The sequence below is a fragment of the Leptonychotes weddellii genome, chromosome 11 (genome assembly GCF_054177405.1).
Source record: "Leptonychotes weddellii isolate Sample4059 chromosome 11, ASM5417740v2, whole genome shotgun sequence".
In the NCBI taxonomy this organism is placed as follows: Eukaryota; Metazoa; Chordata; class Mammalia; order Carnivora; family Phocidae; genus Leptonychotes; species Leptonychotes weddellii.
This window is the reverse complement of record NC_138379.1, coordinates 5574315-5598122: the sequence shown is the minus strand read 5'-3', so window position 1 is coordinate 5598122 and position 23808 is coordinate 5574315. Positions and strand designations below refer to the sequence as shown.

General features: G+C 51.3%; 1 protein-coding gene across 1 annotated transcript in view; it reads left to right on the top strand.

The window, feature by feature from the left end:
* PACS1 (phosphofurin acidic cluster sorting protein 1) overlaps nt 1-14395 on the top strand; it is a 124892-nt gene extending 110497 nt beyond the window's left edge. The window contains exons 12-24 of the mRNA XM_006740177.2: nt 613-728; nt 905-1040; nt 2273-2377; nt 3091-3197; nt 3922-4076; nt 4200-4310; nt 5077-5179; nt 5628-5670; nt 7870-7912; nt 8182-8317; nt 10973-11199; nt 12679-12798; nt 12952-14395. Of these exons, the coding sequence (XP_006740240.1) occupies nt 613-728; nt 905-1040; nt 2273-2377; nt 3091-3197; nt 3922-4076; nt 4200-4310; nt 5077-5179; nt 5628-5670; nt 7870-7912; nt 8182-8317; nt 10973-11199; nt 12679-12798; nt 12952-13067 (1518 nt within the window). The 3' untranslated portion in view covers nt 13068-14395. The remainder of the gene's footprint in view (nt 1-612; nt 729-904; nt 1041-2272; nt 2378-3090; nt 3198-3921; nt 4077-4199; nt 4311-5076; nt 5180-5627; nt 5671-7869; nt 7913-8181; nt 8318-10972; nt 11200-12678; nt 12799-12951) is intronic.
* Nucleotides 14396-23808: the final 9413 nt, after the last annotated feature.

The window sequence follows — 23808 nt, the reverse complement described above, 5'->3', positions numbered from 1 at the left end:
AACCTTACCAAATACCATCTGGGGGTGTACTATGCATTAGCCTTACAGTGAGACCTGGTAGTTGAATGGAGTCTAAGGAAGAATTACTTCAGATTTATGTTTCCTATTTAAATAATGATGCATTGAAGATCTGGTGTATAACCCAACATTAGGTTTGATGCAGGGTAATTTAAAACTCTCCACTTGCACTTTATAGTTCACCAGTAATCCGAAAACCCAGCTTCCACTCTTTCCCGACTTCGGTTCATACTGCACAGTGGTCATTTCAAAATGAAATTCCAATCACGTCACTTTCTGATTAAAATTCTCCTTCCTACTTAAAGAAGCTGGATCATCGGTCCAGGTTTGTGCGTTGACACATAGTTTATAAATGCAGAGGACAGATTGAATAGCAAGAGACGGTACCGAGCACAGTGGGTATACTCAGTTAAATTAAACAGAAATCTTCCTCATCCGGTGAGATAGGAGCTGTAGAACCATGTGCTTCCAAGGAAAAAAGAGCGAGTGATTGACTCTCCCTGTGATGGTGATGGGCCCTGGCAGGACCCATGAGGCCCCTGGGTGCTCACTGACAGGGAAGTAACCCTTGCTGTTTCCTTTCCTCCGTGGCAGGAAATCACTGACCAGGACATGTTTGGAGATGTGAGCACGAGTCTGGTTGTGCCAGAGAAGGTCAAAACTCCCATGAAGTCCAGCAAAACAGATCTCCAAGGTTCTGCTTCCCCCAGGTACTCAAGATTGGAAGAAAATCCTAAAACATGGGGTAGAATTTAAAAAACCAAGTAGATAGTATGAGGCTGTGACCATACTTAGCAGAGGCTCATGACCTAGGGGAGAGTGGAACTAGCCATGGCCTTGGGATCGCAGGGGCTACTTAACTACCTCCTTTCCACATCTCTGGCAGCAAAATGGATGGGGTGCACACACCCCGGCAGAAGAGGAGCACACCCCTGAAGGAGCGGCAGCTCTCCAAGCCCCTGAGTGAGAGAACCAACAGCTCTGACAGTGAGCGGTCCCCCGACTTGGGCCACAGCACACAGGTACCCCATGGCACCTCAAGGCTGGGACCCTCTCAGCCTCCTTCGACCTTGGTTTCTGTTTTGTCATCTTCCTTGGGTGGTTAAGTAGAGAGAAAAGGAGGGATATTTTGAAATGCCATGAATAAAAGTCTTGAAGACAGATCTAAATCAGAGAAGTCCACCATGTGTTACTTACTACTAGCGTGGGGTTGGCTTTGGTGCTGATCTTCAGGGAGCAGAGGAGGGAGCAGGAAACACCAGCATCGCTGCAGCCTGCATCAGCCCCAAGTGGCATTTCCACACCTTGTTTGTTCTGCCTCCTCTGTCCCTGTCAGACATCAGTCTGGAGGTTGTGTGGTGAATCCGTTCTTCTAGAGGACAGTAACCATCAAAATCTCACCGGATGTCTCCCACCTGGGCTCATACCTTCAGTACTACTATGGGCCAGTGATAGTGATTTCAAGCTGGCAAGTCAACAATATTAAAATATTTTGATTGAAAGACCTAAGAGTAGGCTGGAATAGAAGTAGAAGAAACCGGACCTCAGGAATTATGTCCTTTTTCTGAAGGCCAGTGGTATGGGGAGCTTGGGGAAGGAACCTTTCTAAACTGACAGCTCACACAACTACCCTTCCTCTAGAGAACAGCAAGCCTGTTCATTTCCCTAATAAATATCATCAAGAGGAAGGTTTGTGCCAATGTGGCTTCCTGAGTTTGATGCTATTATGCAGCTGAAAATGAGCTGGAGACCAGAATAGCCTGTGCCTGGGGCGAGGTGTCGTCCTTCTTGCTAATCGCTGTTCCTGAAGTACCTTTTGTTCCCTGTGACAGTGGGGCTCCCCACATAGCTCTCACCACTGCTCTCCTTGCTTCTCTCCCCACTGCCCTCATTTTCATTTCTGTGAGCACCTGCTAACTGTTAACCTCCCTCCTCCTCTCCTGGTACTTCATGCTGTATCATTACCCTTCAGGGATGCTAACTGCGTTTCTAGCTTCATCTACCCTCCCTCTGTCAGGACAACTGCTATGGCTTTGTTCCTGGTGTCTGAGTGTGTGTTCTTTAAGGACTCTGCTTACTCTTTATCCTCCTCCTTTCCATTTTGCTCTAGCAGTGGGATACTGGGTCTCCTCCAGAAATTCCTAGTACCTGTTTTCTCTGAATACCCCTGCTCCAGAGATTCTCTACCCTAGTGCACCCTGCCCTACCCTCAAGCTCCCTGGGGACTGCCTGACAGGCCCTTCTGTCCCTGCAGATTCCAAGAAAGGTGGTATATGACCAACTGAATCAGATCCTGGTATCAGATGCAGCCCTCCCAGAAAATGTCATCCTTGTCAACACTGCTGACTGGCAGGGCCAGGTAAAGTATTAAAGATGGTGGGGCTGGGGAGGAGAGGTTCTGGGTAGCAAGAGTCAGGACATGGAGAAATAGGAAAATGATCCCCATGTCTCAGACCCCTCTTCCCTGAACTCAGCCCGTAGCTCTGGGCTCCTGTCCCACTTCTGTCACTTTCTGGCTTGTGGGACCTCACATCACTAACTTTCTGTACCTGTTTCCTCATCTCTAGAAAAGCAACTGATCTTACCTTCCTTCCAGGGTGGTTATGTGTGGTTTTTCTGTCAGCATAACAGAATAAAGGTATCTTGAGAGGTACAGAGTGCTATAAAATGCCAGAGGTGTCCCCTAGTTCCCCTGAAGGCAATTAGAAGAGGCAGAGCCAATCCCCTCTGGCTCCCAGTCACTGCTGTCCACCAGTTAGATCCTGGTGCCAGAATCCCTCTTTCCTAGCATCCCTGCCACCTGGAACATATCCTACAGAGACAGCATCAGAATCTAAAGATTCCTTAGCCTTCCCACGTTTCCTAGTTAGCATGTCTGCATAGGGTCTAGCCCTACCTTCTCTTCACTGGCAGCCAGAACCCTGACCTTCTTTGCCCAACTTCGGTCTCAAGGACAGAGGACGGGGCCCTGCAACTCTAGCCGGGCCTTGCTCTCTTGGTGCCTGTGGGGGAGCTGTGTCGCTGCTGCGTGGCCTCATCTGTGTCCCTGCCCTTTCCATCCCTGTCCCCCAGTATGTGGCAGAGCTACTCCAGGACCAACGGAAGCCTGTCGTGTGTACCTGCTCCACCGTAGAGGTCCAGGCCGTGCTGTCCGCCCTGCTCACCCGTATCCAGCGCTAGTAAGGGCTCTACTTATCTCCTGCCCTTTAGGGTTCCCTCTGACCTCATCCTCCCACCCTGACTTCTAAGCAGTGACGGGACTGTCTGGCCTCATCAGACCAAAAATCCTCGGTTGCTGTGTGGTTGGGCCATGGCAGGCCATGATGCTCTGATGTCCCTGCTGGCCCCTGAGGTCAGGGCATGAAAATGTCATTTTCCTGCTCTCCCTGCCTCCCCACCTGGATTCTCCTTGACCTGCCACATCTTCTTAACCCCATGATGAGGAAGACCAGGGAGAGAGAACCAGGGTTTTACAAAGGCCTTTTACTCTCACCCCTCTAACTGCCGTGCTGCATGGCATCCAGAGTCAGGGCTTGCCCTCCTCAGGACCTCCCTAGAGGGGCCGGGCGTCCCTGCCAATGGGAACGAGGACTTTGGGCCTTCTGGGCATCTAAGCTCATGCCCACTGCTGACCCCTGGCAGTACTGCCATATTGCCTCCCATTAGCCTAAGCTCATTTTTTTCTTCCTTCCAGACAATTACCTGCCCAGTTTGATCCTGGATTTCTCTCCTAGTTGTAAAAGCACTGTAGTTTATTGCCTCTCTGTGTATTATTTTATTTATTGGCTTATTTTTCCCCTGTGGGTTGTTGAGATCAAGTCAAGTCAAAGCTTGGGGCCTTCCTCTGAGCAGGATGCTGGAGAACCTCCCAGATGTGGTTGTGACTCTTCCCTTGCTCCCCAGCTGCAACTGCAACTCCTCCATGCCAAGGCCGGTGAAGGTGGCAGCAGTGGGAGGCCAGAGTTACCTGAGCTCCATCCTCCGGTTCTTTGTCAAGTCGCTGGCCAGCAAGACCTCGGACTGGCTTGGCTACATGCGCTTTCTCATCATTCCCCTCGGTAAAGATGGGGCAAATTTCATTCCTGAAGCAGCATATTGGGACTGGGCCCTAGGAAGGGACAGTTAGGAGGACCAAAGGCCAGGCCTTAACCAGTTCACCTTCTCTGGTTTCCATCTACCAGGTTCTCATCCTGTGGCCAAATACTTGGGCTCAGTCGACAGTAGATACAGCAGTACCTTCCTTGATTCTGGCTGGAGAGATCTCTTCAGTCGCTCGGAGCCCCCTGTGTCAGGTAATGGCCCTTTGCAAGGGATTGAGGCAAGATGCCACCTGGTTCATGGAGAGCCAGTCTTGGCCAGAGGAGAAGGCCAGAAGAGCATACTTCTTTTCTTCCCTATGGCTCTACCACTCCCAATCCCTTTGCATGTTTAGTTTTTCAGTATTTATTAGGAGGAGGCCCATTATGTATAGCCCTTCTTCACTCTGGATATTTTTAGTCTGTGCTGTTTGCTCTAGAAATGAGGAGGGTCATGAGGAGGTGGGAAGGAGGACATGTCTAGTTGTAGAACTCAAATATAAGAAACTGAGAATAGTTACTAAGAAATCTGTTGATAAGGGAATAACGCTGTGCCGACCATGTCTTTTCTCTGAAATACAGAGTAAAAGTGGCAGGGCTTAGAGTGAACTTGAGCTCTGCAATGCTGAGGAGTAGTAAATGCATCATCAGACCTTGAAGGAAGTGATGGGCAGAGATTGGTGGAGTCGAGGGGTTCCTCTAGATTACGAAATTGGTTTGAGCAAAACAGATGTGATGTGGGAGCATGATCAGCCTAGGAAAGAGCAGAACTCTGAGGAACTGCCGAGATTGGAAGGGAGAGAATAGCTCTTTGGTTCATCATTTCTTATATTCAAAACCAAAGGATCTTTAGAACCCTTTGTCTACTGCAACTCCTAGGGTCTTCTGATCAGTCTCAAGAAAGAGGGTCTCTTTAAGAGGGTTCTCAGGTTTACCTGCTGAAATAAGTTGGTAGTTTTTTTGTCTTTTGTCTTTTCTGCAGAGCAACTGGATGTGGTAGGGCGAGTCATGCAGTATGTCAATGGGGCAGGTGTGACACACCAGCTCCCCGTGGCTGAAGCCATGCTGACCTGCAGACATAAGTTGTAAGTGTGACTTCAAGGGATTTCTTGGAAATAGGTTGGGTGGGCTAGATAAATCTTGAGTTTTCTTTGCTTTTCCACATTTTCCCTCTCCCCACCCATTTCCCTTTGTAGGCACCCAAGAGAATATGAGGGACAGAAAGAGACAGAGTTTTTACTGTCTCCCATCCAGGCATTCTCCTCCTTGTCCTGGGCCTCCCCACCCAAATGGATTTCCCCGTAGTATGAGAGAAATCCATCCTAGGGGCTGACATTCACGCGTGGTGTAGCATGCAGAGTCGGGTCTTTTGCCTCCATCTGTGGCTCCTCATGCCATCCTGAGACGTGATGGAAAGTATCATGTAGTGTCTGGACTCCCTTGACACCACAATAAAATATGAAAAGCTTGTATCCACAGCTCTCCATGTGGTATCACCCACTAACTGTAAGGCTTTCCTTTCTCTCCCAACAGCCCTGATGAAGATTCCTATCAGAAGTTTATCCCCTTCATTGGTGTGAGTACTGGCTCCCCACTCCTCTGTACCCGACCCATTCTCCTGGCCTTCCTGTCCCTCCCCACCCTTGCGTGTGCATGCGCACGCGCGCGCGCACACACACACACACACACGATTCATCTAGACAGTGGTTCTCATCCAGAAGCGGTTTTGCCCCCAGGGGACATCTGGCAATATCTGCAGACATTTTTGGTTGTCACAGCTGAAGTTGGGGTTCTACTGGCACCTAGTGGTTAGAGACCAGGGATGCTGCTAAACTTCCTACAGTGCACAGGACAGCACCTACAACAGATTAATCTGGCCCCAGTGTCAGCAGTGCCCAGGTCAAGAAACACTGGGCTGGGATATGCACTGAGCTGTTCCTTTCAGTGTCCTACTTTCCTGAATCATGGGCTATCCCCAGATCATCACTGGTATCTCATATTTATTACACCAAGCCCTGAACCTGGTGCCTCGGCCTAGGGAGTGATGTGCAGAGCATTGCTTCTACAGGCTCCAGGGAAAAGAAAGCTGCCTCAGAAATGAAATAATGATAGATGATATTCTGAAGAGAAGTCCAAGAAGTAGGTATTTCTGTCTTCAGGGTCAGATGTACCATTGAAACGAAGGTCCCTCCTTTCCCCTCCTATTTAGTCAAAGGAGAATCTCTAGATGAGTTGATTTTGGAAATAAAAGGGAAACCTCTTGGATAGCTCTGATGTCAGGTGGTACTGGCTTTTCATTTGGCAGTAGCTGGGCCATAAGGCAGAGGCCAACCAAGAGAGGGACCCCAGAGGTGACAGAGCTGACACCCTGTGGGGCCAAAGCACACCACAAAAGCATGGCTGAAGTTTCAGATTTCCATGTATGAGACAATCGAATTTCTCTTCCAAATCAGCTTGTATTTTTTCCTGTAATCTCCTAGCTGTGGGTAGGAGGCATATGCAAACGAAGGGCCTATTCTATGCTCAACCCAGGTTCTGGATGTCTTGAGTGATCCTGGGAGATGCCTGAGCCTGGAGAAATTCGGTTGCCTCTTCTTGTTTCTTGCTAAAGCCTCCTGTCTGAACGGTCCACTCAGTCCCTGTTAGCCACTGGGGCTACTCCCATAGCCATGTTGGAGGCTCTAGACCATGGCCTATAGCCCAGGCTGATGACTTGATTTGCATCTTCATGGAGCTGTGGGTTGCTGCCCACTCTAGCCTCACAGACAACAGAGAAATATAAAAATAATTTAAAATTGAAACAAACAAAGGAACTGGCAGCCTCATACAATGCCAGGGGAGCAAGGGGAATTGTATCCAGAAAGTTGAGAGTGTCAGTGTGTTACTTTCTGGGAACTAAAATAAGGATGCATAGAGAATTTGGGGCAAACTTCAGTGAATAGCAGCACTGTGTTCTGAGCAGCCCTTGAGGGGACCATCTGCATGTGATCTCTACTCCCCGTCAGTCCCTGGGGTCCAGTTTCCGTGACCTCACAGCACCCCCTAGCACCTCTGCCAGGTGCCAGGCCCTGGGCCTGCTACTTCACCAGGATTCACCTGTCACTTCAAGCTACAGCTGTGACATTCAAATAGTCTGTTTCTAGCTATGCCTTTGCTGGCTGCTGGAGGGCCCCCTCTCTCCTTCCCAGAATTCTCTATGAGAAATCTAAAATTTGGGGGGAAGCTGAAATCAGTACACTGCGTTGAGGTAGGGAAGGAGCGAGGTGCCTGGGATCACCGTCTTATCCATATTCTCCAAGATTCCAGCAAGTCTGGAAAGGAGGAAGCTGGTATCAGCACATGAGCATGTTCCCTTGCTTGGTTTCACACAGGCAGGAATTCAGAGAGCTCTCCCCTGCAACACGCTGCCTTACCAAGCTTTCTCACAGTGTCTCGTCACTTCTCTGACGTGGGAAGATGGTCTCTTACCCATGTGGTCTTAGAAGAAACGCGATCAGAATACTGAAATGGGTCCTGCCTTCAAGGTGGCTTTGCCCTTCCCAGAGATGAGCCATGAGGTCTCATGTGCCCCCACCTCATTGTTTGGAACTGGGCTTTTTTACATATCTTAAAGATCAGATCTGGGCTACTCTGGATTTGCAAAGATTTTTTAAAGCCTCTGATCAAATAATATATAGTAATGGCTGTTGTGTCTAATCACCTGCTTCCAACTGAATCAAAATGTGTCCAGCTTTATAGTGAGAGGACCTAATGCAACATCTCTTCTTTCTCCCAGGTGGTGAAGGTGGGTCTGGTTGAAGACTCTCCTTCCACTGCAGGTGAGCCTGGGGCCCTTGTGCTCCTGGGAAGTGAGGTGATGCCTTCTCGGCCTCCTCTCTAGTCCATCAGGCCAGAAGGTGAAGACTTTGGGTGTCCTAAGGTTAAGTAAGAGTTTGGGCATCCTCACTTCCCAGGTGAAGCGGTGGCAGGGGGCAGTGGGGAGGTGTCTAAGGCTTAGCAGCAACTGAGACAGAAGGGCCCTCGACCCCTTGTCACCAACTGGTCAGGGGTGGCTTCCTCTGGCCAACTGTGTTTGTCCCCCTGACAGGCGATGGGGATGACTCACCTGTGGTCAGCCTTACAGTGCCCTCCACATCACCGCCTTCCAGCTCAGGCCTGAGCCGAGATACCACAGCCACCCCTCCTTCGTCCCCATCCATGAGCAGTGCCCTCGCCGTTGTGGGGTAAGGGGCTCTTGACCATTCCTCTCCTGCCAAACCCCTCCATCAGGGCCCAGGAACCTGAATGACTTCCCCACCCCCGACCTGCATGCAGCATTGCATAACAATGATGGCATACTGAGTGTAGAAGGCAGGATAGTGGCAAGAACTTTGGAGTGAATTCAGAGACTTCGGTCACTAGCCAGGCAAGTGGAACCACTCTGTACAATGCAGGATACTTTCTTCCCCATCTGTCTCCCGGGGTAAAAGCATTGAATGAGACAAAGGGCAGAGAGGCCCTTTGCAGCCTGTAAAGGGCTGTGCAGGGGTCTTGCTGGGGCACTGCCCAGCTTGGTGGAGTGTGGCCATGGGAGTCCCGCACACCTGGGTTTGAGTCATGGTTCTGTGTTAGGTCCGCTATATTAGCTTGTGTTCAAGAATGAATTACTCAGTGACACTTGTTAAAGCACAGTGAGGGAGGGGCGGCTGGGTGACTCAGTCGGTTAAGCGTCTGACTCTTGATTTCAGCTCAGGTCATGATCTCAGGGTCATGGGATCGAGCCCCATGTCGGGATCCACACTTAGCACAGAGTCAGCTTGGGATTCTCTCTCTTCCTCTCTTGATGCACCTCCCCCTGCTTGCACATCCCCCTCCCCCCGAATAAATAAATAAAATCTTAAAAAAAAAAAGGCACAGTCAGGGAGACCACATCAGGGCATGACCATCGAGGTAGGTGTAGGGAGCACTGCCATGTATTTTGCAGGTTGGGTGGCTCAATTCCAAACACAGCCTGAACAAGTGGGGATTTCTACCCTGGGAGCGGGTATGGATGGAAGATTACTAAGAGGAAACGTCAGGGGTAAGGGGGGTTCTAAGCAGTCCTAACAGGATTCTTGCTGAGACAAGTCAGGGTGTCAGACATCTCCTGGAGGGTGGCGGGGGATGAGGAGCCTGACCAGGTGATCAGATAGGGAGGGTGGGGGTTCTTGCTGACTGTCTTAGCAGGATTCTTGCTAAAAATGGCTTTTACAAGGAAGTACACAAATGGGCCTATGTAAAGGTTTAGGAGCCAAACTAAAGTTTCTAAAGTTTAGTCCAGCAAAGAACCTTTGTCACTTGGACAAGTTACGAAGCGTCATTTCCGACTCCGGGAGTAGAGTGAAATAGCCACACCAGAGTTTTGTGAGGCTTCAGTAAGAGCGTGTGTTGTTGGCGCCCGGCACAAGGAGGCTGCTGCCGCCTTTCATGCATGCCGTCTGTCTGTCTGTCTGTCTGTCAGCACAGGGGCCATTTGCGGCACTGCAGCTGTAGCAGCAAGTAAGAAAGGCTCGTCCCAGTCCCGGAGCTCAGGCTCCTGGGCCCGGCAACGCCAGAGCAGCAGAAAATTCAAACTGTGTAGGTTGCAGTAAGCACTATGAAAGATTAACAGAGGGATGGTTCTAAAAGGGGAAAGAATTTCTTTAGGGGCTCAAGTATCCAGAGTTGAGACCGGGTGGTCCGGGTGGCCTCTCAGGAGGCAGCTCTCCTGCCAGGCCTGAGCAGGAGTTGCTGACAGGGAGGGTGGAGCAGGTGCTCCCAGAGGGGGCCCGAGGGAGCGGCCGGGAGGTGAGCAAAGTACAGGAATGGGTCAGGAACACAAATGGGCCTCTGCTCCTTCTTCCTCCCTATTTCCCTTTTCTCTGCCTTGCCTCGTTCTGTTTCTTCTGGGGAAGGTCCTCAGCAGCAGAGAGGGTAGGCACTGGCCTGTGGTTTTTCCAGAAACACCAATGACAGGGTCATCATGGTCCCTGCAGAACATGAATGTTCTCAGATGGCAAGAAGCCTCCACTGCACCTCAGATCCCAACCCTTATCCTCCCTCACCCTCTCCTCCGCTCCTCCCCTTTTCACTTCCCTCCGTAGTCTCTACTGATTCACGGAAGGGACAGTTCAGGAAAGGAGGAAATCCCATACAGCCGGTGATGCTGCATGGTTCCAGACTTCCCAGAGGGCTTGGGGACCAGCCCTTACCTTGACCTCCTTTCCCATCCCATTTAAGCTGTTTTTTCATGGAACCACTGGAACCAGGCAGAAAGAGAAATGTCAGATGACTTTTGTAGTCTGTCTGCCTATTGTGTCTGGCGCCTCCTTTCAAGAAAACATCAGCCCTTTTCCCCCTTGGAGCTAAAATTATCCCTGAGCTAGAAGTGCCATAAATAAGAGAAAGCCGCAGGTCCGCAGCCATCGGCTCTCCCTCCTGGGGCTGCTGTGGAGCCGGCCGAGGTGCTTGTGCCTCTGCCCTACTTCATCTCTCCAGCCCTTCGCTCGGTTTGCCTGGGCTCTGCTTGCTGGGTGTGTGCATGCACATGTGTGCATATGAGTGTGCATATGTATGTGTGCACACTTTCTTCATAAAGCCTCCTTCCTCTCTGCTTCCCTCATCTCCCTGTGACTTTGTATTCGGTTCCCTCACAGTGCCTCAGCTCTTTACCCTCTCTTGGCTTTGTCTTCCAATCAGCCTGTCTCTCCCTTCCCACACAAACCAATTCTGTGAGCCTGGAGGGAACTCAGAACCACTTAGCCTGCCACCTCCCCTCACCCGTCCCAGAGCCTGGCGGTCCCTTCCAGGCCCCCCAGTCTGGCCATGTAGTTGGGAACTGAGGGCAGAGCCTACTCTCCATTACTGTTCCCCTTCCTCAGGAGCCCCAACAGCCCATATGGGGACGTGATTGGCCTCCAGGTGGACTACTGGCTGGGCCACCCTGGTGAGCGGAGGAGGGAAGGTGACAAGAGGGATGCCAGCTCCAAGAACACCCTCAAGAGCGTCTTCCGCTCAGTGCAGGTTTCCCGCCTGCCCCATGGTGGGGAGGCCCAGCTCTCCGGCACCATGGCAATGACTGTGGTCACCAAAGAGAAGAACAAGAAAGGTAGGTGACATCTGAGGCCAGGGACTTTCGGGGCCACTAGGGTTCACCGTCTCCTCTCAGGGTCTGGGACAGAATCTGCTCTGGGAGACCTTTGGATGAGGGCAAAGCGGCACATATATCATGTGGTCCAGCCCGGGGTTCTGCAAGGGTCCTAGCTCACCTTGTGAGACGAGGCCAGTCCTTATGTAACCAAGGAAACAGATGCCCCCAGTGAGTCATCAGGCCCTGCCTGCTGAACATCAGCACCTTGGGGGCTGGGGCTGCGAGTGCTGCCATAATGAAGCCACTGCCCTCCGGGGTAGACCATGTGACAGAGGAGGACATTGCTGTGTCCCCACGAAGCAGAGCATTTGCACCCAGTCCTGGAAGTCACTCAAGCCCACATGAGCAAAAGGGCAGAGCTGTTTAAGAATTAAGAGGAGTAGGGGCACCTGGGTGGTTCAGTGGGTTAAGCGTTTGCCTTTAGCTCAGGTCATGATCTCGGGTCTTGGGATGGAGCCCCGCATTGCGCTCCCTGCTCAGCAGGGAGTCTGCTTCTCCCTCTCTCCGCTCATGCTCTCTCTCTCGCAAATAAATAAATAAAATCTTTAAAAAAAAAAAAAAAGAAGAAGAGGAATACAGCCCATTTTGGATAAGAGAGGTGGCTTAAGGCACTAGAGGTAGAGTTGGGGGTGGCCCCGGGTCCTGTGCTCCGAGAGAGTAGGGCAGGAATCCCCCAGCCAGGCCAGCCCCAGGGCAGAGCTTGCTGCTGTCTGTTCTGCCGATCTGGCTGTGCACCTGCCATCGCAAGGCTTGTGCCAGGTGACTCAAGGGCCCTCACAGTCCCACCCATCAACCAGCTGTCAGCTAGGGGCTTTCTTTAGCTGCTGGACCCTCCCCCGCTCAGAGCACTCCCAGAGCAGCTGGGCCTCTTTCTGTTCATGCCTCTGCTCCATAGAGTTCCTCTTGGGGGCAAGCAGGGGGCTGTGGCAGGCCTGAAGACAAAACAACAGGCGCACCTCAGAGACCTGCCCGGGGCCAGCCTGCCAGCTCCGCAGTGTTCTCCTTGCTGCCCCAACATCCCTGGGCCAGAGACGTTGCAAACACTCCTGTGAGTGAGGCCCTCCCGGCCAAGGCCAACTCGGCCCTATGTGGGTGCGAGTGTGCAGGAAGGAGAGCCCAAGGGCACAGGCGCCTTGCCCCACAGGCTACCTAGAACATTCAAGCTGGAAGGGACCTCAGAGACTAACCGGCCGGCTCCAGGTCCTCATTACACAGTTAAAGATATCGAGGTTTAGGGAGAGGCCTGTGAGGGGAAGGGGCAGAAGGAAGATCCTGGTATGCGCTTCCTGCATCCCCAGAGCTAGGGAGCAGGGGAGATGGCTGTCTGCAAATCACCTCCCCTTCCCACAGGAAGAGGGGCCAGTGGGGATGAGAGAGAGGAGAGGGGTAGCTGCTTTTCCAAGGGCTGTGACGGAGGTGGTTCTGCTTGCTTTCCAGTTCCCACCATCTTCCTGAGCAAGAAACCTCGAGAAAAGGAGGTAGATTCCAAGAGCCAGGTCATCGAGGGCATCAGCCGCCTCATCTGCTCTGCCAAGCAGCAGCAGACCATGCTGAGAGGTATGGGGAGACACAGGAGGAGGGGTGCTGGGCAGGGCGGGAAGAAAAGGGGCAGGGGACTCTGGGGGGAGGGAGGCGATGGTCCTCCCCAAGGGACCCTGGGGAGGTGGCCTTAGCAGCCCTGGTCAACCCCTCCTTCCCCTGTCACCCCAGTGTCCATCGACGGAGTCGAGTGGAGTGACATCAAGTTCTTCCAGCTGGCGGCCCAGTGGCCCACCCATGTCAAGCACTTTCCAGTGGGACTATTCAGTGGCAGCAAGGCCACCTGAGGGCACTATCTCCTGGCCACTCTCCCTCCTGGCACTGCCACCAGCCTCACCGCCTGCGGGCAGGGGGAGGCCAGCAGGCCTGGGCCCAGCATCCCCTTTCCTGGCCTGGGGGCCTGCATCTCTCTTGCCCAGTCCTGAAGGACACTGCCAGTGGGGACACTGCTCCCCTCCCTCCTGCTCAGTCCTCTCCCTCCTGCTCCAGGCCCAAGGCATGTCGATTTTGCCTTCTGGTGCCCATCCCTGGAACTGAGTCCTCTGGGCCTTCCTTCACCAACTTCCAATCTCCCCACGTGGCACCAGTTCCTTCCTGGAAATAGGAAACCTGGAATCCTGGCCCACAGCAGGGAGTCCAGCCCTCCCCATCTCTGCCAGCTGCCCAACCTGCCCGCCTCAAGTGGGGCCCAGGGCCACTTCCCATGCTGTAGGTTCTCCCAGTGGGGGGTAGGAGGGGTACCCTGAGCCCAAGGGCCCCCCTCCCCCCCACAGTCACAGGGGCAGCCCCACCCCTCCCTCACCACCAGGACAGCATTTCTATGGTGATGCCATGTTTTTCTGGGGTGGAGGGGCCTTCCCGGTCTCCCCCATGCACGACCTCCTCACTTACCCCCAGGTTCCCCCCAGATGTCACGAGCACCCTTGGGTGTTTCTTTGGTTCTCTGCACAGCCAGTCTCTTGGTGGTTCCATGTGACTTGCTTGGGCACCAGCCCCTGTCTTGTGGCTTCCCCCTTGTTGATGACTCTCCCCCCTCTGCCTCCCACCCCCTCCACCCCAGCGCTGCCTCTTCCTGAACTCTGGACTGGGACAGATGGGAGGCAGACCCCACCGGCATATTGTCTGTGACCCTACATCTCCCTGCGCCTACCGTGTCCATTTGTGTCCCACTCCCTAGTATGTTCTTCCCCTCCTCACGCCTAGGCAGAGAGCCCACCTTCCCAGCCGGGTGTTTGTCCAGCAGGCTCCAATCCCTCCCTCTCGCCATGGGGGTCTGAGCCAACTCTTCAGCCTCGACCGTCAGCCTTCTCAGAAGCTGAGCACGCAGGGCCACCATCCCAGCCGCAGCCCTCTATCCCCCCCAGCACCTTCAGAGCTTTACCGTTGCCCTCTCACCCCTTCTAGAAGTTTTTGCACAGAACTTCATTTTGAAAAGTGTTTTTCTCATTCTCCATACCTCCCCAAACTCCTCCAGCCCTTACCCCCCACTCAGCCCTGCTGTCCAGAGCATCTCCTGGGCTGAGCTGCTCTCTTGGGGCCGGAGAGGGGTGGGGCTTGAGGGACTGAGTGGATGTTGGGTTTTTCATTCAATAAACTGGTGATTTCTTACCAACTAGCAAGGCTTGGGCTTCTATGCCTCTCACTGTGACGCAGGATCTGTACGACCCTCTCCCCTCCACACCACAGCCGACTCCTCTCAAAATCAACTCCTCTCAAATGGCTGGAAAGAAGCATATTCTCATTTCCTTAATTAGAGAAATAGGCATGAATGTGTCTTTCCCAGTATGAGGCAAGCAGAGGCCAGAAACAGAATTAACACTCTTCTCACACCAAAATCCCTTTTTTTCTCTAGGACTCACCATCCCCAAATCCCACCTCCCAAGACAGTGACATATCAAGGGCAGTTTCTGCTCTTCTGATTAAAGATTAGAACTTGGCTTCTTTCCCTCTACTAGGCTGATGTCCTGCCATAGTTTCTGGAAGCTGGTGGAGTCTGAGGCCCAGGTGGAGGGGGTGGAGCTGGGGTCCATCACTGAGTTGGCTTTCCTGCCTGCCCTTAACTTAGATGGAAAACAGTCATAGGCCCTACTCCCTGGATGCCTGGTTCTTCACACACTCCCGGGATAGAGGCCTGCACACCAGCCTTCCTCCGGTGAAGAAGTGCCCAGTAGTTGGGGCTTGCATAGGGGAGGGGACCGAGGGGCTTGGCACCCTTGCCCTGCAGGACACAGCCACAGAGGAGTGGATGACCAAGCAGGGCAGGCTGTTACTGCCTCCCCAAGCCCTGTGGCCCAGTGACCTAAGGGAGGGAGGCTCTGGGACCCAGCAGTGTGGACCTACACCAAACTCTCTGAGCCTGGAACATGGAAATAATGCCTGTCTCCCAAGGGGAAAAGTCCAGTGAGGTCTGTGAGAGTGTCCCAGAAATGCAATCTGTGCGTTACTTACCGAACAAGGTGTACAGTCTGGTTGGGGAGAGGAAACGCCAGAAGTCAAACTGTGTTTAAGATGAGCTAGAGAGGATGTGAGTGTTACCTCGGGGCAGAGTGGAAGCTCCATGAGAGGCCTGGGGGCAGGAGGCAGAGGGAGAGGGCTCAGGCAGTGCAGGGGCTGGGGGGACCCGGGAGTGGTGGAAGTCCCCAGCTGGAGGGGTGTGGGGGACAAGTAGACTCGGGTCCAGCTCAGAAATGAGAAGACGGAGCAGATGAGGGGAAGATGAGGGGCAGGAAGAGGCACAAGCTCCCAGCCTGCTCTATCTGACTCCACATCCAGGGCCTCCCCTCTTCCCAGCTCTGGGGCTTCGCTCTTGCAGTTGCCCCCTCTCTCCTGCCATCATCTCTACCAGGTCTTTCCCGTCTGCATGCCAACAGGCAGTAATAGCTCTCATGTCAAAAACAAATCCCCTGCTTCTAGATCCCCTCTGACTGCCACGTCTCTGCTCCCTGGAAAGTGAAATGCTTCTAGAGTTGTTCATGTTTCCTGCCTCCACTTTCGCTCCTTCAGGCTTTTTTCTCAACAGCCCCATCAGAAGTTCCCTTACCAAGGTCACCAGTGACCTGAGGTGCCACATCCAAGGGTCAGTTTTCTTGTTTGACCTCCACTTGACCTGTGCACAGCACTCTGCTCTCCTTCCACTTCTCTGACTGCCCTTTCTTGGCCTCCCTTACTGTACCTTCAGCTTCCCAGCCTTGGAACACTGGAAAACACAGGGCTCCAGCCTCTGGCCTTCTCTCTCCCCACACTCAGCCCTGTAGTGTGAAATGCTCCCCTGCGCACAGACTTCTCCCTCCATTCTTCACGTGCTGAGGCCAAAACCTTTGGCACCACCGACTCCTCTGTCCCTCATACCCACCATCCAGTCCGCGGCTTTCCCAAGACAGATGGAGAACCCAGCAGCGCCCCACCCCTTTCACTGCTGCTGTTATCTCTTGTCTGGATGTTCTAATAGCCTCTTAATTATGCTTCCACCTCTCTGCCTGGAGTCTGTTTTCCACACAATAGCCAGAGAGAGCTTTTTAAAATGTTAATCAGATCGTGGTCAATTACCAATTTAAACTGTCCAATGGCTTCCCATCCCACTAGGAATATAATCCAAAACCCTCATCATAACTCACAAGGCCTAGGTGATCTGACCTCCTGAGGGTAGTTTGATCTTTCCTCTCACTCTGCCCCTCGCCCACTGGCCTCTGCATTCCTCAGACACACCAGGCACGCTCTGCCTCAGGGTCTTTGCACAAGCTGTCCCCCTGCCCATCCTGGCCCTGCCTCGAGGTCCGTGTGGCTTGCTCCCCCATTGAAGTCTTGGCTTAAAGGTCACCTAAGAGAAGCTTTCCCTGTTCTACCTGTCTCAAATAGCACCTCCCTTTTCTCTCCCCCTTCTTTAGTTTTCCTTATTAGCACTTCTCACTCCTTGGCACTAATATCCATTTGTTTCTCTATCCCCACTGGAATGTAAGCTCCAAGAAAATGGGAATATTTTTTTTATCTGCTCTATCCTTGGTACCCAGGATCCTTCTTGGCTCGTCCTAGGTACACAGTAAGTATCTGTCGAAAGAATGAAGGAAGAGGCCTTATACTGCTGCAGTGGAGTCCCCAGTCCAGATGCACTACTCAGGCACTTTAATGCCTCAGCCCAAAAGATACCTGAGTGTTCCTTTAGGCCCTGGAGTAAGAAGACAGACTCCAAAGAAGAGGGAAAGGGTTTGATAGGAATGGTTTCCAGAATTCCAAACATGAGGCAACTCAGATTTACACGTTGAGACAGCTTGCCCCGTCACTGAGGGTCAAGGCTGCACCAGAGCAGAACTGCCCATGGGGCTGCCTTAAACATTCTCTAAAGGCCAAGAGTAGCATTTTGGTGCAGAAGGTGGAAGAACTTCTAACTTGTATACCAACTCCAGGTTGTTTTATTGTTAATTTAAACAAACATGTATCTTAGAATAGTTTTAGATTTACAGAAGAGTTGCAAAGATGGGGGCGCCTCGGTGGCTCAGTCGTTAGGCGTCTGCCTTTGGCTCAGGTCATGATCCCAGGGTCCTGAGATTGAGCCCCGCATCGGGCTCCCTGCTCAGCGGGAAGCCTGCTTCTCCCTCTCCCACTCCCCCTGCTTGTGTTCCCTCTCTAGCTGTGTCTCTCTCTGTCAAATACATAAATAAAATCTTAAAAAAAAAAAAAAGTTGCAAAGATGGAACAAAGAGTTGCTGTATACCACCCCCCCATTTTCTCCTATTGTTAACATGTTACATTAGTATGGCACATTTATAATAACTAATGAACAACATTGATACATTATTATCAACTAAAGTCCATATTTAACTCCGATTCCTTAGTTTTTCCCTAAAGTCTTTTTTTGTTTGTTTAAGATTTTTATTTATTTGAGAGAAAAAGTGAGAGAAGAGAGCACAAGCAGAGGAAGCTGCAGAGGAAGAGGGAGAAGCAGACTCCCCGCTGAGCAGGGAGCCCTATGTGGGACTCGATCCCAGCACCCTGGGATCATGACCTGAGCTGAAGGCAGACGCTTAACCGACTGAGCCATCCAGGTGCCCCTCCCTAAAGTCTTTTATGCATTCCAGAATCCCATCCAGGATACCACACTACATTTAATACTTTGGGCTATGACATTTTCTCAGACTTACCCTATTTTTGATAACCTTGACAGTTTTGAGGTGTACTGGTCAGGTATTTTGTAGAATGCCCCTTGGCTAGAATTTGCCAGCACATCCTAGCAAGGGTACCTGCCTTCAACATGATTTGTGAACCTTGATCACCTGGCTGAGGTAGTGTTGACTAATAAATTCACACCCCCTTCCTACTGTGCTCTTAGGCAGGAAGCCACTAAGCACAGCCTAGATAAAAGATTTTCCTCTATATCCATTATTTAGATTCTAGACAGCAGACTTCAGATCCATGTTTTAAACTCCTTCCCTCATCACCCACTGCTGTGTCCAGGGACTGTGGCATGGATGACTCTCTCAACACCATCTACGAGCATTTTCTTTTAGCCAGGCTGCTGCTATAGCTTCATGTGGTTTATACCACAGACTACTTCAGGTAGCCCCAGGAAATCAATTCAGCTGATACTTCTTTTTTACCAAGGAGGAAGCCCAAGGTCAGAGAGCTCCCCCGCTCCCAACCCCACCCCTGTCCTAAATCTAAACTCACATTTTTAAAAAATATTTTATTTATTTATTTGTCAGAGAGAGAGAGCACAAGCAGGGGGAGCGGCAGGCAGAGAGAGAAGCAGGCTCCCCGCTGAGCAAGGAGCCTGATGTAGGACTCAATCCCAGGACCCCGGGATCAAGACCTGAGCCAAAGGCAGACGCTTAACCGACTGAGCCACCCAGGCGCCTGTAAACTCTCATTTCTAAACATTTACATGACTTGAATACTCACAGACTTCTCAAACCCAGTATGGCTCAAACAGAACTCTTGATTTCCCTCGATCCTCCCCAGTTTTGATAATGGCACAGCGTCCATCCTATTACTCAAGGCAGAAGCCACCGAGTTGTCCTGTGTCACAACAGTGACTCCTGTCCATTCCACCTCTCAGACACTGTTCCCAAACATAAGCCAGGGTGCCTCACTCCCTTGCTAGAGCCCTTCAGCGGCTACCTCCAGCCGCCCACCCCATGGCCCATCAGGCCTGCACGTCTGGCCCCACTACCCCTCACTTCACTTCTAGCTGCTTTCTCCCCCCGCGCCCTTCACCTTGAGCCACAACTGATCCTGCAGTAATCACACTCTTCTTCCCTGTACCAGGCCCAGACTTGTGGTTCTTCCCAACTTAAATGCTCTCCCCGCCCCCACAGAGCTACTTCTTTGCCTTTAGGATGCAGCCTACCTCACCTCCTCAGAGAGGCTTTCCCAACAGCCCTGCCCCAAAGCGCAGTTGTTAGTCTCTACCTGAGCCCTTTCTGTAGTCATGGCATTCAGTGTCACCTGCAATAAATGTCTTTGTACCACATTAGAATGAGAGCTCCAGGTGGGCAGGGACTCAGGCTGCGTCTCCAGCACCCATCGCTCTGGCTGATGGCAAATACTAAAAGGCTAGCTAAAAGGATGAGTGAGGGGTTAAGTCACTTGTCCAAGGCACACAGATTGGTTGAGAGGGAACCAGATTTCTAACCCAGGTCATCTGACTCCAGACCATCTCAATGCCCCACTCAGATCCCAAATTCCCAATCATCCACACATCCTACATGTATTAAGGTCCTAACATGGTACATGATGAAAACAGGGTTGGGTTCTTACCGATACGGGAACTCTGAGGCGAGCAGGTGAGGTGGACAAATAGATGGTCGCCACAGAGCATGACACGTTGCACAGGAGCATGCCAGAGGGACATCTAATCCAGCCTGGGGAAGGGGTATCCAAAAAGATGTCACAAAGGAGACGACACCTGAGCAGCATCTGAAAGATGTTCTGGACACAGGAAATAGCAAAAACGGGAGACAAGAGAGAGTTTGGCTTGTTTCGAAACCCTCAGGTGGTTTAACATGACTGCAAAGCATTGGGCATGGTGAGTGATAGGGCAGAAGAGAAAGGAGACAGCCAGGGCACTGAGGAGCCCTACAGCCGTGGTTATCCTCACTCTGTGCCTGGGTGAGGGCTGTGCACTTTATCCTGAGATCAGCGGAGAGCCAGGATAGGGTTTTAGGCAGAAAAGTGAGATGAAGGAATTCATCAAGATCACTTTGTGACAACAGATTGGAGGAAATAAGACTGAAGACCAAAAGAGCTTGAAGGGTGTTGCAGCAATTTAGAAAAGAAGTGACAGAGACATAGACTATGGTAAAGGGAGGAGAGGTGCAAGAAAATGGAAACTTCAGTTCAATTAAGAGGTAAGCAATAGGTTTAGGTGGCTGGTGAGGAAATAGGGTCAAAAGAGAAAGAGCCAAAGATAGGGACAGGCTGTCTGCTCTAGGTGAACGGGCAGATGGTGGGACATCCCTGGAGGAGATTTGGGCAGGAGATGGTGAGTTTAGGGCAACAGTGGTGTGTGCTGCTCAGAGGTTAGTGTCCAATTGGAGTTAAAAAATAGGTCTGGATGGAGCTCAGGGAAGTGATCTGGGTTGGATGGAGATTGGGGTTTCCTTAACACGCAGGAGAACTGACAGGAGGGAGAAGGTGAGAACAACCCTGGCTGGGCTGAGCTCTCTTCATCCTGACCATATAGAGCATCTGTTGCCAGCACCAAACAGCTTAGCACTTGTATTCAGACATGCCTTTCCATTTGCTGCCTCTTTTATTGCTCGCTTTCATCCTGAATGTGTTTTCCTTCCAACAACACCTTAAGAAACCGCCCAATATTTCACATACTTTCTCCCCACTCTCCATTCACTAGCACAGGGTCGATCAAACAGTTAAGCTTGGTGGTGATAATAATCCTACGTAACTACTAGTAACAGTTACTGTTACGTACAAGGCCTAATGTTAAGATCTTAACTCTGCTGTTTTATTCTGTTTTCTCAAGGACCCAAAGAGGTAAGTATTAGGAACTTTACTTTACAAATGAGGAAACAGATGAAGTTACAGAGCATGCCTAAAGCCCCACAACTGGCAGAGGGAGAAACACGGCATTGAACCTAGCTGAGTATGACCCCAAAGTCTGTGTGCCCTCTCATTGAGCAGGGTGAGGACACTTCTAGTCTGGCTGGGAGGTCACAAGGAAGAGAGGGTACAGATTTGCCAAGTGGCAACCAGGATAGGAACCAGGAGCCTCTCAGGGGAGCTCTAAACAGCCTTGATTCTTGACTCAGTGGCAGAAAGAACTGACAACCAGGGGTGTTCACGGCGGAACAGGTCCCTCAGGAAGCAATGAGCTGCTCGTCACGTGGAGAAGACATGATCTTTAAGGAGCCTCCAATCTTGAGCACTTAAGGGAGAACCTGCTGACATTTCAAGGTGGATGATAAGCTTGGCAAAAGTGCCCCCCAAACACTTCAAAGAAAAGTAGTGACGCAGCCAAAGGAAAAAGAATAATTTAAGAAAGCAGATTTCAGGGGTGCTTGGGTGGCTCAGTCGGTTAAGCATCTGCCTTCAGCTCAGGTCATGATCTCAGGGTCCTGAGATGGAGTCCCGCATCGGGCTCCCTGCTCAGTGGGGAGCCTGCTTCTCCCTCTGCCTTCTGCTCCCCCTGTTTGTACTCTCTCTCTGACAAATAAATAAAATCTTGAAAGAAAGAAAGAAAGGAAGGAAGGAAGGAAGGAAGGAAGGAAGGAAGGAAGGAAGGAAAGAAAGAAAGGAAAGAAAGAAAGAAAGAAAGAAAGAAAGAAAGAAAGAAAGAAAGAACAGATTTCAATGGGATGGGTGCTTCTGAGGCTCCAAGAGGAAGGGGTGGGAGCAGTGGGAGTGATTTTCAGGGAGAAAACATTAAAAGTAGCAAGAACAACTTCCCCAGGCATGGGACAGGTGTGGGCAAGCTGATAAGCTCTGCGGAAAATGGCATAAGGAGCTGAATCACCACTGGGCACAGACTCCTCCCTTTTTTCTCCATTAACAGAGCACCCATCAGCAGCCTGGCATGAGACCAGAAGCTGCGGGGGAAATGCAGAACAAAGCGGGATGAAGTAACAGTCTCTTCCCCTGGGAGATGCACAGTAGAATCCTCAGGGACAAGATAAAAAGCCAAGTGGCTGAAAAGGCTGGACACATGCAAGATTAAGCACTGAAAGCAAGATAAGAGCCTGAGAACCCGGCAGGGCAGACCCCACCTCCCCCCCCCCCCAACCCCCTCAGCACACAGGGAGGAGCAGGGCCAGATGCCTAAAGAGAATCACAAAGCACTGAATCCTGCAGAGAGCAGAAGAGCCAGAGCAAGAATCCAGCAGAAGTCATAAAGGGAGACTGAAAAATGTTCTTTCCATTTACCTGGAAAAAGAGGATAAAAGGAATGTGCTCCTTTATTAGACGGAGAGAAAGCACAAGGGAAAAAAGCAGGGGTTGTGGATGTGTGTTTGTGCTGGGTATGTGTGGTATGCTCCTACATGGGCCTATAAACACAGGCACACTCCACGTGCGTATGGCAGACAGGTGTCCATTCAGTGCCTCCAGGTGGCCTGCATGAGGCTGTGTTGAGGGTGTGTACAGCTGTGCTTCCATGTGGGTGTGAACAAGGCAATCTGACCTCAGTTCTCTCGACCTCTACTCTACGTGGTCAGTCTCCCTTACACACCTGGACTGTAGATTAGAGAAGGACATGGTGGTCACTGGGAGCCTGAGCTCCCCCACAACAGCAGGCTCTCTCTGCACGTGCAGCTGCCTTCCCCTCTCTGGGCTTCAGTTTCCTTACCTATAGAACAAAAACATTTAAGCAGTGGCTTTCAACCCAGGATGCAAAGCAGGGGGCACCACTGAAGTTTTAAAATAATAAGAGATACCCAGGACCCACCCTTGCATCACCGAGAATCCCAATCTCTAGAAGAGCCTTCTGATGAAGTCCCTTTCACAAGAGATTCCAAAACTGAGCCTCAATAAGAATGACAAAGGGGCCCTGAGCTTCAGATTCCATTTCCTCTCCAGGAACTTGCTGTCGAGTTGGGAATGCTGTCATGATCTGATGGAGTTTCCCTGGATAGAAGGTTGGATTATCACACCACAGCCAGCACTCCTCTGGGAGAAAAGGCCAATGTGAGGGCTAAAGGAAGACAGACCCCAAACACAAAAGACTCTAACCTGCAGGGCCCTGGAGGAAGACTGACAAGGACAAATCCGAGTTCTGCACTAAGGGACACAACCTAACGGATGAACACAGGAAACTGGTAACAGTAGGCGATCCAGGGGAGAAGAGCTGAAGGGCTGAGGACAGCCGTCAGAGAGAAAGAAGTATATAGGTCATTGTGACTTGTAGGTGCCTTTTGAATTTTGCATTGTAGAACTATATTAGCTACCTTTAAAAATCACTGGGGAAAAAATAATCGGCAGAAGCACAGGATCTGGAAGAACCTGGCTGGATATAACTGGGATGCACACAATCTAGGGTTTTAGTTGACAAGCTTACCCTGAGCAGACACAGTGTGGTGGCTGTCAAAATTAGCCTGACCTGCAACTTCATGGTGGACAGGTGGCACTCTCATTAAGTGGGGACTATCCCTCTGTGATCTGTGAAGTTCACTCCCTGTCTGGACTTCTGAGCCCTGGACTGAGCACCACATTCTGAGCAGTATCTGGATTGAACCTAAAATACACCCCGAAAAAAGAAATTGGAGTGGAGAAGGGTCAGGAAACTGGAGCAGGGCAAAGGGATAGGGTTTGTCAGTCCAGGCAAGGAGAAGACTGGGTGGAGAACCACGGAGGTCTTCACATATCTCCACTGGCAAAAGAGAAGAGACCGTTCTTCCTGATGACAGAACTTCAGTTTGGTGTCCGTGAGCACCTGCAGAAAGGTACTTCTGAGCTAGGGAAAAACTTCCTAACCTTTAGATCAGTCTCACAGCCGAATGTAGTGAGCTCCTTGTCATAGGACATACTTGACCTAGGGATGTAGGACCTCCCTCCGTCAGAGATGATACCAGGGAGATTCTTGCATCC